Raw genomic sequence first — 17,610 nt, 5'->3', positions numbered from 1 at the left:
CCTAGTTGATAAGACATCCCTAAATTCTACCTTTGTTTTATTTTGTTGTTCAATCCATCTCTATATTCTTAACAAAAATTTCGAAGTAATGCTTTTGAAAGCAGCTCTCCATGAAATCTCAAGTTAAGCAACGTTGACCTTGTTGTGTATCTGGACGAGTGACTGAACTTCCACTTATTGTAATTCTTCAATCCGGATGCACTCAGCCTCACGAGAGCATAAACCTGTCTTAATGTTCAACCAAATGGTAAAGAAGGTTCAACTTTTAGGGTGTTCTATTACTAATGTCATATGAGTTAGAGGGAAGTTACCGCCCTAGTTGATAAGACATCCCTAAATTCTACCTTTGTTTTATTTTGTTGTTCAATCCATCTCTATATTCAAAATCTTATAAGTCTCGTTTACCTGTCGCCTGAGGCAGGTGCAGGGACTACACTACACAAAATTCAAACGAAAATACAGAGAAAAGTAACACAGTGAAATTAAACAGCAATTCACGCTAAAAACTTTAGCTACCAGTGAAATACATAAATCTAGCTACATGGAGGTGTTTTCAATTTCTACTATTAGATAGAAACAGCAATGGAGCAGTTGCATTTGGGTAAAATTTATGATTAAAAGATCGATTCCTATGAAAAAAGCTGTGTGGATGCATAAGGAGTAAGAATAACTAAAAATTTCACGATTCTAAGCAATGTACAGACAAATCTACAATTTTATTTATATAGATTCTTAACAAATATTTCGAAATAATGCTTTTGAAAGCAGCTCCCCATGAAATCTCAAGTTAAGCAACGTTGACCTTGTTGTGTATCTGGACGAGTGACTGAACTTCCACTCATTGTAATTCTTCAATCTGGATGCACTCAGCCTCATGAGAGCATAAACCTGTCTTAATGTTCAACCAAATGGTAAGGAAGGTTCAACTTTTAGGGTGTTCTATTGTAAATCTAGCTACATGGAGGTGTTTTCAATTTCTACTATTAGATAGAAACAGCAATGGAGCAGTTGCATTTGGGTAAAATTTATGATTGAAAGATCGATTCCTATGAAAAAAGCTGTAAAAAATCCAAATCTGAGGTCAAAACTCCGAAAAAATAACTATAAAAGGTCGAAAATTCAATTTTAATTTTCCGTCAGAGTCCTGAACTCTGACATCATACTTCAGGAGATGCCCAGAAACGTGTGCGCACAAACATGAATTGCGCAGAAATGCAGGCGCACAAACAGATTAATGTGTTGCATTCGATTCCATCATGCCACCATTTTGTAAAAGAAAATGTATAATTTGACCTCAAAAGCGTCAAATACGATAAGAAATAAAAGAATAAAGTCCCGCCACAGTATTAAGTGTGTGGTAAAAGAAAGGTATAAAGAAAGGGTAAAACAAACGATATCATACTTTCAGGCAGCGATATTGAACGACCTTGAGATCGGCCACCAAACATGGAGAAGCTCTTGACGCCGCCAAATAATTTCCTGCGTCGGACCGCCTCGTTGGGTAAAGGTGAAACATTGCCATAGCCTATAGGATGAGGGGAAGATAGAAAAGCAATACGGGTGGTACAACAAGCGAAAGAAAATAATGAGTAGAATTTGTTTAAAAAAAACTCATTAAATCCGTTATAATTGACTGAATGCGTTATAATGGATTGGATTCGTTATAAGTAATGTAACATTTTTTACAAAACTTCAAATTATCGGTTAGATTCCATGACATTGCCATAGCCTATAGGATGAGGGGAAGATAGAAAAGCAATACGGGTGGTACAACAAGCGAAAGAAAATAATGAGTAGAATTTGTAAAAAAAAACTCATTAAATCCGTTATAATTGACTGAATGCGTTATAATGGATTGGATTCGTTATAAGTATTCGTTACAAGTAGTAACATTTACATGTATTGTAAATGTTACAATACTTAAAATTATCGGTTAGATTCCATCGGTTGGATGGAACCCGTCATAACGGATGCAATCAATTGTAACCGATGGATTCAGTTAAGGGGGGTTTCACCAATGGCCTAACCGGAGATTTCAATAATGGGAGATTTTTAAACATCTAAAAGGGAGTATAATTAAAGAGATAAATCTAGATTTGAAGGAATGGCCTAACCGGAGATTTCAATAATGGGAGATTTTTAAACATCTAAAAGGGAGTATAATTAAAGAGATAAATCTAGATTTGAAGGAGTTAAATGTGTTGCAAATGACTCAAATACACATTTGACATCTTTAAATCTAGAACAATCTAGTAACTCCTTTTTTGTTGAAAAATCTCCTTTCGTGAAATCTCCGATTAAGTTTTTAATAAAACCCACCACAACTTTGTTAGGTACTTTTTAGTAGAAACATAAATATCTATTGATGATGCAAGATCTAAACGAAAGTGTAACATATAATCTAAGAAAAAATAATGTAAATATGTAAATTATGAAGCTTATAGCAAAGATATCAAGATCAAGAGGATAAAGTTAAACATAATATTGATAGAAGTGGCATTATGATAAAATACGTGACAAATAAAAATAAATTAAAAGTGATGAACATAAGTGAACGAATGTTAAAATTAATTTTGTTAACGTAAAATAGCTAGAAATATAACGTAAAATGGGTTAATTACGAAACATGGAAATTTTCTTAATTTGAGAGTTCTTTCATGTGCTTTTGGAATCGTGATACAAAGTCTATAAAAGAAATAATATGAATAAACATACTTCTAAAATTGTCTAGAATAAAAGATGGACATAAATTATTCAAACACTTACCTAATTATGTATGTGATGGAAGCAAAAGTTTATGAATAACATTTATATATAAAAAAAATCAAATAATTTATTACAGCTACATGTTATGATCATCTGCCAAATTTAGAATTATCTAGACCTACAGTGTTGGTATTTTATGGAGTTGTATCTAGTTTTACACAATACATAACGCTTTGTATTACTAGCTCGAAGTATTACACATGCTCTTTCATACGTAGTTTTTCATTTAGAACTGAAAAATGAATCAAATTATGTAGATACCTCACACGGGTCAATTTATACATTGGTCAAAGTACATGCTTTCTAAAAAAAATCAACATACCAATATGGGATCATCGGTGTTTGCCAAGGAATACATGCAAAGTTGCAAAGGACGTGCAATATTATTATATGCATATTATGTACAAATTTGTAATAACTAAAGATTTTTTTTTTTCTCAATTACAGAACTTGCATCCATTTTGCGAACATTGTAAATAAATTATCTTCAAGTCATTTTAAATATTTCAATTCATGTCAAACCATCACATCGTCAAGATGGAAGCCTGCAGCGCTGCGGCCCTTTAATTAAAATTTTAATCAGACACGTCTTCTACTAGTTCTTCTTCTGCATCTTCTCTCTTTTCCTTCTTCTACTTCTACTTCTTATTGGCCTTCTACATACTCACGAAGTTATTCGTGGAAAACTGGCAGGGATGTAAAATATCCCCTCATCCAAATTTGAAAACATGTCATGCAATTAGACATACAAGTATATAAACTAACAGATAAAATGGCAGAGAATGTAAAAATTTGAAAACCAAACTAGATATCGAAATTGAAGATATAAACATCGAGAACCAAACGAAGGAGTCGATACGATAATGGACTGAAATACTAAATGAAGGATTTATTGATCTCTTGTAATGGGTGACAAAGGTGTAATTGTTGGAAATGGATATCGACCCGTAAATAAATAAAATAAAAATAATAAACAATAGGTACATACATAGATACGTAAACTTTCAATTCAATCTCAAATCGTAGCGACTCCTCATATGTTTAGTTTGTTCACAATATACATAAATATTTGAAAATAACGTATTAGAAAAAAATATTAGAAGTTAGAAAACCTACAAATTTGGAAAATATAAAACTATTCATAAGAGATGATTCAGTCAAAACTGTCATTGTCACTTTTATAATAGAAAATCCTACTATAAAAACTTTTGGCTTTTTTAAATTATTATTTTTCGTCGAAATTTCCTTCTAAATACAAGCAATCAGTTTTCATTGTAAAATTCTACACTACAGTCAAGTTCGTAACACGAGTAAAGAGATAGGAGCTTAACATTACTATCTTGTCTGGAAAAGGATTAATAATATTTAATAATGGGGCACTCTACTCTAACACAAGGGCATGTAGGTACTTATTTTTAACAATAAATGCTCCAAAGAATGCTTAACATCAACGACTCCTCATGTGTTTAGTTTGTTCATACTATACATAAATATTTGAAAATAACGTATTAGAAAAAAATATTAGAAATTAGAAAACCTATGAATTTGGAAAATCGTTAGAAAATAGAAAACCTAATATAACAATGAGTTAGAAAGATTCGTTAGAAAACCTATCCTACAAAAGTAACACATAATATTAGGAGGACCGTTTTAGAGGTCAAAAAATACTTACTTTTCCTGATCTTTTGAGCTCCCATTACTCGGGGCGGGAGTTTTCAAGCTTTTGAAAGCTTTCAGCCATTTAGATTTCATGCTGCCTTGTGAGGATGAGGACATTTTACGATCGCGCGAACTAGAACCGGCAGGGTCTGTACCCGCGGACTCGATTTTATTCGTGAACAAGTCTTTCTGTGAACATAAGAAGAAAAGGAAATTGAATTCGCGAACTAGAACCGGCAGGGTCTGTACCCGCGGACTCGATTTTATTCGTGAACAAGTCTTTCTGTGAACATAAGAAGAAAAGGAAATCGAACTTAATTTTGGAAGCCAACATTTCTCAAAGGCTAATGAAATGGTTGTTAAGGTAAACAAAAGTCACTAACGAACTACTAATTAAAGGCAATAGACATACACTCAATGTCATAATCCAATATTATGTCATTACTACTGGAGATGTCTGTTGTTTGCATGAAGTTAAGTACAGTACATTATTTGTAGCTACAGACCTATCTACCTACCTATCTTTTTTCACAGGTTAATTTCTACCTTTTGACTTCTAGAGTAATTTGATGTAGTAGACACAGGTACTTTGAAGGTTAGTGAACAAACATAGGCCAAAATAGTTAAAATTGAATTATTAATATAGATACCTAGGTACCTATTTACATTTGTACATATCTATGGTCAAAATTCTCGATTAGGTATATAAAAATTTTCTTCTCTACAGGGCTGAGTGATTAATCAACATATCCTACGCACGTTCACCCCTCCAGATACCAGCCATGCTTAACGTTGCTTAACTTCTTTGAAAATTGGTCGGTTGAGTACAAGGCTATCAGGGTTGTAAACTAATGATTTTTATGAATGCCGTGTTTTTCAGTGATTATGCAATGTGCGTAGCATTGTGCTATTAGTGGAGAAGTCTGCTGCACCAGTAGGGTGTTTGTTTAGGTTTGGAATGTTTGGATAAAACCTAGGACCACAGTTTGTTAGATTGCATGTTGCATTGTTATGTTGGGTTGCATTTGGCACATGACGCCATTGAAGAAATGAGACGCAATTTTTTCGCAATCAATCAGTAGAATTCTCGTCCTCGAAATAGAATCTACATGTAGAGACGACATAAGACACCAATCAGTTTTCAGCTTCGAGGCAAAATGACCTCTTCAGAGAAAGGTTAATTTTCTTCTGCTTAGAATTCTACCAATAGGAAAAAGATACCTAAATCAGTTTTAATTTCAGGGCGTTAAGCTGATATTATCTATTTTTCAGAACCTCGGTTCAGAACCAGAATTAGAACAGAATTTTTCAGAACCTCAGAATCAGAAAAGAAAAATGATAAAAGAATAGACCTTCCCGAAAAAGGTCCACAATTTAAAAATAAGTAATAAAAAAAGACCCAAACCACGGAATTCTGTTTTACCGTGTTTACTTCCCCAGAATCTCGAGAATATTTTCTTCCTGTAGCGAAGTACAGGGCGAGCAGCGGATATAATTTTCACCTTTTAATGGACTATTCCTGGAAGAGGCTAACTAAACGCGTATTAAAAACTTCGCTCGTATCAAAAAGTCAACATAAAATGGAAGGACGCATTATCCAAATGAAGGACGAAGTCAGGGAGAGGTGCCTGAAATCGAGAAGGGAGAAAAGGCTGAAGGAAGGGTGCCCAAACAGGGAAAGGTACCAGGAAGGAAAAGGGACTAGAATTATTAACTACGAAGTCCGAGAGGGGCACCAGAAGAGAATAGGGGATAAGGATAAAGATATAAAAGAAGAAGAGGCAAGGATGAAGGAAGGGCGCCTAAACAGGGAGGGGTACCAGAAGGAAAAGATGGGACAAGGATGAAGGAATGGTGCCCAAATAGGGAAGGGGTATAATAAGGAGGAGACGGTCTCGAGGGATATGTAATGCCACACCCTGTGGGGACAACAGTGAATGTGACACGCAACACACGCCAGAGCTACTCATCCATAATAACGTTTCTCAGTGGGAAGGACGAGGTTGATTTCGGGGAAAAATGAGGAGAAAGAGTCAAATGGTCCCAAAAATTTAAAAAAAAAAAAAAAAAAAAAAAAAAAAAAAACCCAAACCACGGAATTCTGTTTTACCGTGTTTACTTCCCCACAATCTCGAGAATATTTTCTCCCTGTAGCGAAGTACAGGGCGAGCAGCGGATATAATTTTCACCTTAATGGACTCTTCCTGGAAGAGGCTAACTAAACGCGTATTAAAAACTTCGCTCGTAGCAAAAAGTCAACATAAAATGGAAGGACGCATTATCCAAATTAAGGACGAAGTCAGGGAGAGGTGCCTGAAATGGAGAAGGGACAAGAACGGAGAAAAGGCTGAAGGAAGGGTGCCCAAACAGGGAAAGGTACCAGGAAGGGAAAGGGACTAGAATTATTAACTACGAAGTCCGAGAGGGGCACCAGAAGAGAATAGGGGATAAGGATAAAGATTTAAAAGAAGAAGAGACAAGGATGAAGGAAGGGCGCCTAAACAGGGAGGGGTACCAGAAGGAAAAGATGGGACAAGGATGAAGGAATGGTGCCCAAATAGGGAAGGGGTATAACAAGGAGAAGACGGTCTCGAGGGATATGTAATGCCACACCCTGTGGGGACAACAGTGAATGTGACACGCAACACACGCCAGAGCTACTCATCCATAATAACGTTTCTCAGTGGGAAGGACGAGGTTGATTTCGGGGAAAAATGAGGAGAAAGAGTCAAATGGTCGAAACGTGTCCATTAGGTGCCTGCTATCTCAAGATAATACCAAGGGTGTGGTCGTGGTGTTTAATGAGAAATGTGACTGGAGGTGGAGTGGATGCGAAGGTTGTATTCGAGGAAATTTCAGATGAAAGACTCTGGTCTGAGGTTTCAGACATGAGGAATAAGAAGGAGGAAAAATAAACTAATCAAGAGTAAGGGGTACGTCAGCCTAGTTCGCTTGAAGCAGAACGCGTTTGCCTTGTAAGCGCTAGGTAGCAGGTTCGTTTCTCTTATCCTAAACAGATAAGGTTTGTTCTTGGAACGCACAGCTTTCTGATTTCCAGTCTTCCTTCTGATGTTTGCGCGTCTCCCGGTATGCTTGAAAGAGAATTCTCATGCTATTCAAATGCCCACATGGCACAATACATGTGTCAGTACTTCAATTCATCAAGAACTCTTCTACTTCAAATAGTGTAATAACTTTAAACCAATGGCGTGTTTTACTGATCTTCATGGGATCTAGTGAAGCACTGCTCCCTTTCCTTTCTACAGGGGTTTTTAATCCCCTTCTCCTACTTATCATTACAGAACATAGGAAGTATTTGGACACGTTGAAAGGAAAGATCAAGAATATGTTGGAAAGAGGTTGAGAGATATGGGAGTTAGAGGCAAAAGAGACAGAGGAAAGAGGAAGACCTAAGATAAGATGAATGGACAATATGAAACAGGAGTTGAGAGAAAAGCTGGAAGTCAGCAAAGCCCAAAACCGGGGCGCATAGAAGAGGTTGATCAAAAATATCGACCCCACTTGAGTGGGAAAAGAGAAGACATGGTAAAAGAAGAAGATTCAGGCTGGATTCAAAGACCACCAGCAGATCGGCATATTGTACATGGGTTTATAGTTATAGCTTCCCCATTTGAAATTCTCACCACACGCCTCTGCTTTTAACTATCGTATATCTATTTTTTTCCTTCGATGTGACGTCAATAAAGCTCATCAACCCAATACCTGTCCAATTTTGACGGCAACAGAAACCATCGTGTGCTAGAGAGAATTTTGAACTTTCCTAACAGTATATTATCTTCCAATCAATATCATACATAACTAATGAGTGAAGTGCCCCGCGAGGATACCTGGCAACCCTGTTCAGTTCCTCACGATAAATCCTCAAGTTCTTGACGATAAATTAAATAAATAAGTAGGTAATTAAAGTGTCCTTATTCGTTTAGGAGTCCTTAGAAAATCGGTGGGTCTTCATTTGAAGGTTAACGGTAGTACAATAAAATTTCATATTGTGTACATCAGTTGGTAGGAATAGACCAAGAAATTTCAAAAATACGAAACAATCCAAATTTCAAGAGTGAACATTGGCATCATGGTCATTCAAAGGAGTTAGCGGCAAACTTCAAAGGAGTGAGAATCAAAACTCGCAGGAGTAACGAAATTCTAAGGAGCTCTTCAAAATTCAGATGAATAAAGTTCAAAAGAAGGTAAACCTATTTCAAGGATTAAACAAGGAGTGAATCTCAAAATTCCAAGGCCAATGAAAATCTACGTCCTGAGTCCCGTTCCTCCTTATCCTGTTTTAGGGAAAGAAATATTCTCTTTCATTTCATATCTTCTCATCCCTTCTATCTCTCCCCCTTTTCTCTTTTTTTTCCATATCCATCTCTCTCCCTTTTCTTTGAAACTTTACAAGGCCATCATTTCCGTTACTGTTGTACGATAAGTGTCACAAAACTTTGTTCACTTTGCGATTTGTGTGGGTAACAAAGTCATGATTGTGTACAACAAAGTAGAGAAGAAATGGAGCGAGAAAATGAAGTAATCAAAAGAGAAAGATGAATCACATTCAAAGGAAGCGAAGATAAATAGAGTGAAGTAAATGGAAGAACAAGTTTCAAAGTTCAAAGATACCTGATAGCATAATTAGATGGGTGGATAAAAAGATAGTGTACCTACAACAAGTTTGTGAGAATTCATGGAAAGTTAAGAGAGTTTGAAGATGCTGAAAGGACGCATTGTGATGCTGTTGAATGTACGAAGGAGTTTTTGAATAGAATAAAAGAGAATTGAAATTGAAAGAGGTTCATGACCTGTTCTTCATCAAGGTTGAAAGAAGCCTTGAAAACTGAAGAAGATTCTATTCATTTCATTCTGATAGCACTATTGGAAAATTGGACTGTCCAGTGAGGAAGAATGAGCTCTAAAGGACTGAAGAAGCTTCTACACATTTCTTTCCAAGAACTATTGGAAAATTCGACTGTCGCTGGTGTTTACACTATTGGAAAATTGGACTGTCCAGTGAGGAAGAATGAGCTCTAAAGGACTGAAGAAGCTTCTACACATTTCTTTCCAAGAACTATTAGAAAATTCGACTGTCGCTGGTGTTTATTTTTGCTGAGCTTCTATACGATTTTTACCCATTTTATAGAGAAAGACGAAAACTGTAAACCTTGAATGAAAAGGGTTGTTTAGAAAATACAGCTGAGTGCAGAGGCAGGAGATATTTTTGGATGTTTGAAAGGATGGTCCTTTGTTCTGGGGTTTCTAATTTGTATTTTGACATTAATCAAGGCTTGAGAGCTATATCAATATACAGGTCAATCCAGTTTCCATTTTTATAAATAGGTAACTTAAGTAAAATAGTAGGTCAATCCAGAATTCAACTTAATCTCGAGCGAATCAGGCATGGTTAAACCCACCCTCGCAAATTTAAATTAAATTGAGCCGTTTCGAAGCAACAACACGTGAATTGTGAGACTTACCTGATGTGAACTGGCTATCTCCCCCCCCCACCCATCTCTAATGTGGTCTTTTTAATAATAGGTAATAAATAGCAGGTTACCCTGGTATTCCTAGCAAAGGCAATGATCAGATCACCTACGTTCTATCAGAGGTATTAAGAAATCCCTTTTATTGGAAAAATTCTTTAACCAATGTTGATAGCTATGTACATAGCTACATACATATTATTTAACTAATGTTGGTATAACTTTTATTGGAACGGTTGCGCTACTTATGTCCCATATTTTAAAGAAAACATGAATAAAACCATGTAAAAGTACCTACAATATAGGTACCTACATAATTATATTTCTCTATCACTATAGGAATTAACCGTATAATGATAAATTCAAGTAAGTACTAGGTGAAAGCTTACTCCTGACGTCTTGTATTAGTACACAAAGGACTAAAATACACAATATCAGATGAAAAAACAAGTAAGCATACAGAAAAAACAAAACATAGATACACAACAACGATCAAAACACGAAGCAATATTTGGCTTTTGTTACCGTGAAAAAATAAAATTTATTACAGAATGTTCACAGTATTTTTACTATCACAATAAAAAAATCGAAATTTCCTAGCACCACTGGGTAAAAATTTAATGAACAATAAGATTAATAGTTAAACAAGTAGAAAATAAAACAATGTGAATATTTTATTCATTCAGGGAAAAAACTTGGATTTTGAGATTCGGCATTTTTTTTCTTGTTCTAAATAATAATGTCCAAGGAACTTTTAATTATGAATGCACTTCTAGTTTTCCTAACAAACTAATAAGGGACATCACGTGCTGTTATTTCGGGGTGCACTGAGCCTTGTTATGATAAATCAAAGAAACAAAGACATTTCCCCCCCGCCCCGTGATTTTTAGCTAAATCTCCTTTAAATGTGAGCTATTAATTTCCAACGAAAGTCATATTTTTGGGTCGGGGTTGTGTTTTTTTGGGTCACTAGGAAGCTGTTCGCTATGAAAACTCATGTTTGTTACCTGAATGGAAAACTCGCAAACGTGATATTGACTTGAGGTTTGAGAGAAAGAGTGTCGTGTGCGCATGTCTTCTGCAAAGGCTTCCACGAAGTTCTTTTAACCTATGGTATACCTGAAGGAAAATGAAATTTTCATGCTGTTCGGTGTGTTGATGTTGCGAATAACTAAGTAAAAACTGTCGCATTCCCATTACTTTGCGTCTTTCCAGTCGACACGACGCAACGTTGTAGTTTCTTTGCCGGCGGCGTCCACCTGTTCTACTGTGGGTGGTTGGGGGGCGCTGAATACTCGGAGGCGATGAGAGGGGTGGGGGTGGGAGGGGAGAGGGGAGATGGACTTGACGAAGTGCGCCAGATCGTTGGAGGGGAGTACGCTTCGGCACTGGGAGCTCAGGTTGTCGTAGCGTCGCGTCTGTTCGGTCGCCTGTAGACAAGACAGTGGGGATTGGGGGTTTTCAAAGACAAATTTGCAGCATTTTTTTTCTTGTTCTAAATAATAATGTCCAAGGAACTTTTAATTATGAATGCACTTCTAGTTTTCCTAACAAACTAATAAGGGATATCACGTGCTGGTATTTCGGGGTGCACTGAGCCTTGTTATAATTATAAATCAAAGAAATAAAGACATTTCCCCCCCGCCCCGTGATTTTTAGCTGAATCTCCTTTAGAGGTGAGCTAGTAATTTCCACCGAAAGTCATATTTTTGGGTCGGGGTTGTGTTTTTTGGGTCACTAGGAAGCTGTTCGCTATGAAAATTCATGTTTGTTACCTATTTGATTAGCTGTCATTAAAAGCGGTTCGATTTCGTGTAATCATGACAACTGACCTCATCAAAGGTGACATACAGATAACGTTATCAATATCAAATTTGTAGACTAAGGAAGTCAAACACTTCAAACCAAAATAACGAATCGAATAGGAAGGTGATGTATGTCTAAACAGGAGAATGGAGTTCTCGCATTCTGATTGGTTCTTTCATTTTGGGTCGATGACTCCTTGCTGCCATATTCAAATGGATAAGGTATAGGTACCTATACTTTATTTCTTTTAATACAACACAGAAATTCATCTGAAATCTTTAATTACAGTACATTTCTTCAGGGACAACTAGGTACTACATAGTTAAAACTATACTTACCAAGTGGGAGCGTAGTGACATCCAACCCATTGTTTATTTATTTAAACCGAACCGAGAAAATCAAGTGAGAACTTCGAAAATCGGAAATTAAAAGTACAGTTGAAAAGGCTGATTTTTTTTTATTAGAAAAACTTTTTAAAAATATAATTAATTTTAATTCAAGGTCAGTGTTGTAGAAAGAAATTAGTTTAGATAGGTTTTAATTTAAAGATTAATTAATTTTAACGTTAAAACTAAGAGAATGGGAAATACAATGATTAAATCATATAATTATTTAGGTGATGGTTTAATAATAAATTTAATAAAATAAATAGGTATTTGTTTATTTTTAAGGAATATTTTTCAAAAAAGGAACGATCTCTACAAGGAAAACCGTCAATACCTACATTAGTCAGAAATAAGTAAAGAGGTAGATAAACAAAAATAATTAATACCCAAACAAATTTACCCATGGAAAAAACCCCTCTCAATAGGTAGGTACCTCTTTTTTCTTCCCTACCGTCAAGTACATTTATCTTTTTCAACAAAACCATACTCTCCTTTACTTTAAGTCCTCCACCTTCAATTAGTCACCAGTACTCACCACCTCCCAAACAGATACTCACCACGCGTGTTGCCGCTTAACTCAAGTGATCGCAAAAGAAATCCTGCTCAAATAGTCGTGTTTCGTAGTTTTCCTCCAAACTTTATGTGTACCTAACCATAGAGAACTCTGCGGACAAGGAAATTATTGAGGAAAGACAAGAAGCACACACCCTTAGTTTTTCCTCAAGATAAAACCCTCAAGAATTTCCTCAACCGCACGCAATCTTAATCTCATTATAGAGTTATAAGCTACAGAGTCAGTAAAGACTGCTTGCTGTTATGGCGGGGAATAATGAATGAAGGATCAACCTCTGGCAAAAGTGACTTTTATATTCTACTGACTAAAGTTGAGGTACGAAACTACGAGCAGTGTAGGAGGTGCTGTACTCTACAGACCAAAGAGAACTCTAGGTATTGCACCCTACTGACTAAACAGAACTATGTATTTCACCCTACTGACTAAACAGAATCACGTATGTATGTACTCCGCCCTACTAACCTCTGCTGTATCCTGCTGAGCGTATCCAGGGCATCCTGGAGTTGTTTGATCTGGGTCTCCAGCTCAGCGGCCTCGGTTCGTAACGATTCGTACCGGGATTTCACATCTAACGAGGCCAACCGATCTATAACGAGCTCGTTCTTCAATTGGACTCCTTCCTGCGAACACGGTAAGCCAATCAGGGTAAGTGCTTCGCAAGGTAATAAATCAAATCAAAGAGACTAAAATAAGGAAAAACAAACGTCGCGACGCGCGTCGGGCCAAAAACTCATGGAGCGTTGAAACGTTAAAAAAAGAAAGCACGGTAATTAATTTTGACATTTCCAAGAAGAAAAAAAAAAAATGCTCGTACAATGGTTACAAATACGTTTGCTATCTAGATTTTTTAGTTGTCTCAAATTGGATACCATATTTTCTTTCTTTTTTTTTTCTAATTCCCTTCAACCCGTTAGCACAGGGTCCGATGTGTGAATCTTCAACCGCCACTAATTCCTAAAGTAACTGGAGAGGTAATTTTCTTTTTGTAAACTCAAGGTTCTTAGTCATAGACTCATTGCTGATTGGTATCTTCTCTCTTCTCAGGATATTTTTTCTCCCCTGACAAGAATCAATTGTTTGTGGAACAGGTTGGTACTTATAGTACAATTCTTAGAATTAGTATGAGTGAGTGAGTCAGTCAGTCAGTCAGTCAGTGAGTGAGTCAGTTACACAAGGGGCTGTATATATTTTAGATAAAATGGTAGAGAATATAAAAATTTGAAAACCAAACTAGATATCGAAATTGAAGATATCAACATCGAGAACCAAACGAAGGAGTCGATACGATAATGGACTGAAATACTAAATGAAGGATTTATTGATCTCTTGTAATGTGTGACGAAGGTGTAATTGTTGTAAATGGAGATCGACCCGTAAATAAACAAATAAAAACAATAGGTACCTACATACATAGATACGTAAACTTTCAATTCAATCTCAAATCGTAGAGACTCCTCATGTGTTTAGTTTGTTCATACTATACATAAATATTTGAAAATAACGTATTAGAAAAAAATATTAGAAATTAGAAAACCTACAAATTTGGAAAATCTCAAATGGTCGAAACGTGTCCATTAGGTGCCTGCTATCTCAAGATAATACCAAGGGTGTGGTCGTGGTGTTTAATGAGAAATGTGACTCTTACTTATCATTACAGAACATACCTAGAAAGTATTTGGACACGTTGAAAGGAAAGATCAAGAATATGTTGGAAAGAGGTTGAGAGATATGGAAGTTAGAGGCAAAAGAGACAGAGGAAAGAGGAAAACCTAAGATAAGATGTATGGACAATATGAAACAGGAGTTGAGAGAAAAGCTGGAAGTCAGCAAAGCCCAAAACCGAGGCGCATAGAAGAGGTTGATCAAAAATATCGGCTGGATTCAAAGACCACCAGCAGATCGGCATATTGTACATGGGTTTATAGTTATAGCTTCCCCATTTGAAATATTCTCACCACACACCTCTGCTTTTAACTATTGTATATCTATTTTTTCCTTCGATATGACGTCAATAAAGCTCATCAACCCAATACCTGTCCAATTTTGACGGCAACAGAAACCATCGTGTGCTAGAGAGAATTTTGAACTTTCCTAACAGTATATTATCTTCCAATCAATATCATACATAACTAATGAGTAAAGTGCCCCGCGAGGATACCTGGCAACCCTGCTACTGACTAAACAGAATCACGTATGTATGTACTCCGCCCTACTAACCTCTGCTGTATCCTGCTGAGCGTATCCAGGGCATCCTGGAGTTGTTTGATCTGGGTCTCCAGCTCAGCGGCCTCGGTTCGTAACGATTCGTACCGGGATTTCACATCTAACGAGGCCAACCGATCTATAACGAGCTCGTTCTTCAATTGGACTCCTTCCTGCGAACACGGTAAGCCAATCAGGGTAAGTGCTTCGCAAGGTAATAAATCAAATCAAAGAGACTAAAAGAAGGAAAAACAAACGTCGCGACGCGCGTCGGGCCAAAAAGTCATGGAGCGTTGAAACGTTAGAAAAAGAAAGCACGGTAATTAATTTTGACATTTCCAAGGAAAAAAAAAAAAAAAATGCTCGTACAATGGTTACAAATACGTTTGCTAACTAGATTTTTTAGTTGTCAAAAATTGGATACCTACATACATAACTATATTTTCTTTCTTTTTTTTTCTAATTCCCTTTTACCCGTTACCACAGGGTCCGATGTGTGAATCTTCAACCGCCACTATTTCCTAAAGTAACGGGAGAGGTAGTTCTCTTTTTGTAAACTCAAGGTTCTTAGTCATAGACTCATTGCTGATTGGTATCTTCTCTCTTCTCAGGATATTTTTTCTCCCCTGACAAGAATTGTTTGTGGAACAGGTTGGTACTTATAGTACAATTCCTTGGTAGTTGGGATCAGGTTACTTACAATTCCTTGGTAGTTGGGATCAGGTTACTTACAATTCCTTGGTAGTTGGGATCAGGTTACTTACTATTCCTTGGTAGTTGGGATCAGGTTACTTACTATTCCTTGGTAGTTGGGATCAGGTTACTTACAATTCCTTGGTAGTTGGGATCAGGTTACTTACAATTCCTTGGTAGTTGGGATCAAGTTACTTACAATTCCTTGGTAATTGGGATCAAGTTACTTACTATTCCTTGGTAGTTGGGATCAGGTTACTTACAATTCCTTGGTAGTTGGGATCAGGTTACTTACAATTCCTTGGTAGTTGGGATCAGGGTACTTACAATTCCTTGGTAGTTGGGATCAGGTTACTTACAATTCCTTGGTAGTTGGGATCAGGTTACTTACTATTCCTTGGTAGTTGGGATCAGGTTACTTATAATAATTCCTTGGTAGTTGGGATCAGGTTACTTACAATAATTCCTTGGTAGTTGGGATCAGGTTACTTACAATAATTCCTTGGTAGTTGGGATCAGGTTACTTACAATAATTCCTTGGTAGTTGGGATCAGGTTACTTACAATAATTCCTTGGTAGTTGGGATCAGGTTACTTACAATAATTCCTTGGTAGTTGGGATCAGGTTACTTACAATAATTCCTTGGTAGTTGGGATCAGGTTACTTACAATTCCTTGGTAGTTGGGATCAGGTTACTTACAATAATTCCTTGGTAGTTGGGATCAGGTTACTTACAATAATTCCTTGGTAGTTGGGATCAGGTTACTTACAATAATTCCTTGGTAGTTGGGATCAGGTTACTTACAATAATTCCTTGGTAGTTGGGATCAGGTTACTTACAATAATTCCTTGGTAGTTGGGATCAGGTTACTTACAATAATTCCTTGGTAGTTGGGATCAGGTTACTTACAATAATTCCTTGGTAGTTGGGATCAGGTTACTTACAATAATTCCTTGGTAGTTGGGATCAGGTTACTTACAATAATTCCTTGGTAGTTGGGATCAGGTTACTTACAATAATTCCTTGGTAGTTGGGATCAGGTTACTTACAATTCCTTGGTAGTTGGGATCAGGTTACTTACAATAATTCCTTGGTAGTTGGGATCAGGTTACTTACAATAATTCCTTGGTAGTTGGGATCAGGTTACTTACAATAATTCGTTTCGAAGCAACAACACGTGAATTGTGAGACTTACCTGATGTGAACTGGCTATCTCCCCCCCCCACCCATCTCTAATGTGGTCTTTTTAATAATAGGTAATAAATAGCAGGTTACCCTGGTATTCCTAGCAAAGGCAATGATCAGATCACCTACGTTCTATCAGAGGTATTAAGAAATCCCTTTTATTGGAAAAATTCTTTAACCAATGTTGATAGCTATGTACATAGCTACATACATATTATTTAACTAATGTTGGTATAACTTTTATTGGAACGGTTGCGCTACTTATGTCCCATATTTTAAAGAAAACATGAATAAAACCATGTAAAAGTACCTACAATATAGGTACCTACATAATTATATTTCTCTATCACTATAGGAATTAACCGTATAATGATAAATTCAAGTAAGTACTAGGTGAAAGCTTACTCCTGACGTCTTGTATTAGTACACAAAGAACTAAAGTACACAATATCAGATGAAAAAACAAGTAAGCATACAGAAAAAACAAAACATAGATACACAACAACGATCAAAACACGAAGCAATATTCAGCTTTTGTTACCGTGAAAAAATAAATTTTATTACAGAATGTTCACAGTATTTTAACTATCACAATAAAAACTCGAAATTTCCTAGCACCACTGGGTAAAAATTGAATGAACAATAAGATTAATAGTTAAACAAGTAGAAAATAGAACAATGTGAATATTTTATTCATTCAGGGAAAAAAGGGAAAAAACTTGGATTTTGAGATTCGAAAAAAAAAAAGAATTGAATGGAAAACTCGCAAACGTGATATTGACTTGAGGTTTGAGAGAAAGAGTGTCGTGTGCGCATGTCTTCTGCAAAGGCTTCCACGATGTTCTTTTA

At 36.4% G+C, this 17,610-nt stretch overlaps 1 protein-coding gene across 1 annotated transcript in view; it reads right to left on the bottom strand.

Annotated features, from left to right (window-relative positions):
• LOC103514227 overlaps nucleotides 1–17,173 on the bottom strand; it is a 35,192-nt gene extending 18,019 nt beyond the window's left edge. Inside the window, exons 1-4 of the mRNA XM_026827257.1 lie at nucleotides 17,152–17,173; nucleotides 12,059–12,291; nucleotides 4,439–4,614; nucleotides 1,403–1,635 (exon numbers count right to left, since the gene is read on the bottom strand). Coding sequence (XP_026683058.1) covers nucleotides 1,403–1,635; nucleotides 4,439–4,614; nucleotides 12,059–12,088 — 439 coding nt within the window. The 5' untranslated portion in view covers nucleotides 12,089–12,291; nucleotides 17,152–17,173. The remainder of the gene's footprint in view (nucleotides 1–1,402; nucleotides 1,636–4,438; nucleotides 4,615–12,058; nucleotides 12,292–17,151) is intronic.
• Between the last annotated feature and the right edge of the window lie 437 nt (nucleotides 17,174–17,610).

Source organism: Diaphorina citri, unplaced genomic scaffold, assembly GCF_000475195.1.
Source record: "Diaphorina citri unplaced genomic scaffold, Diaci psyllid genome assembly version 1.1 scaffold1104, whole genome shotgun sequence".
In the NCBI taxonomy this organism is placed as follows: domain Eukaryota; kingdom Metazoa; phylum Arthropoda; class Insecta; order Hemiptera; family Psyllidae; genus Diaphorina; species Diaphorina citri.
This window is presented reverse-complemented; position numbering and strand designations above follow the sequence as displayed.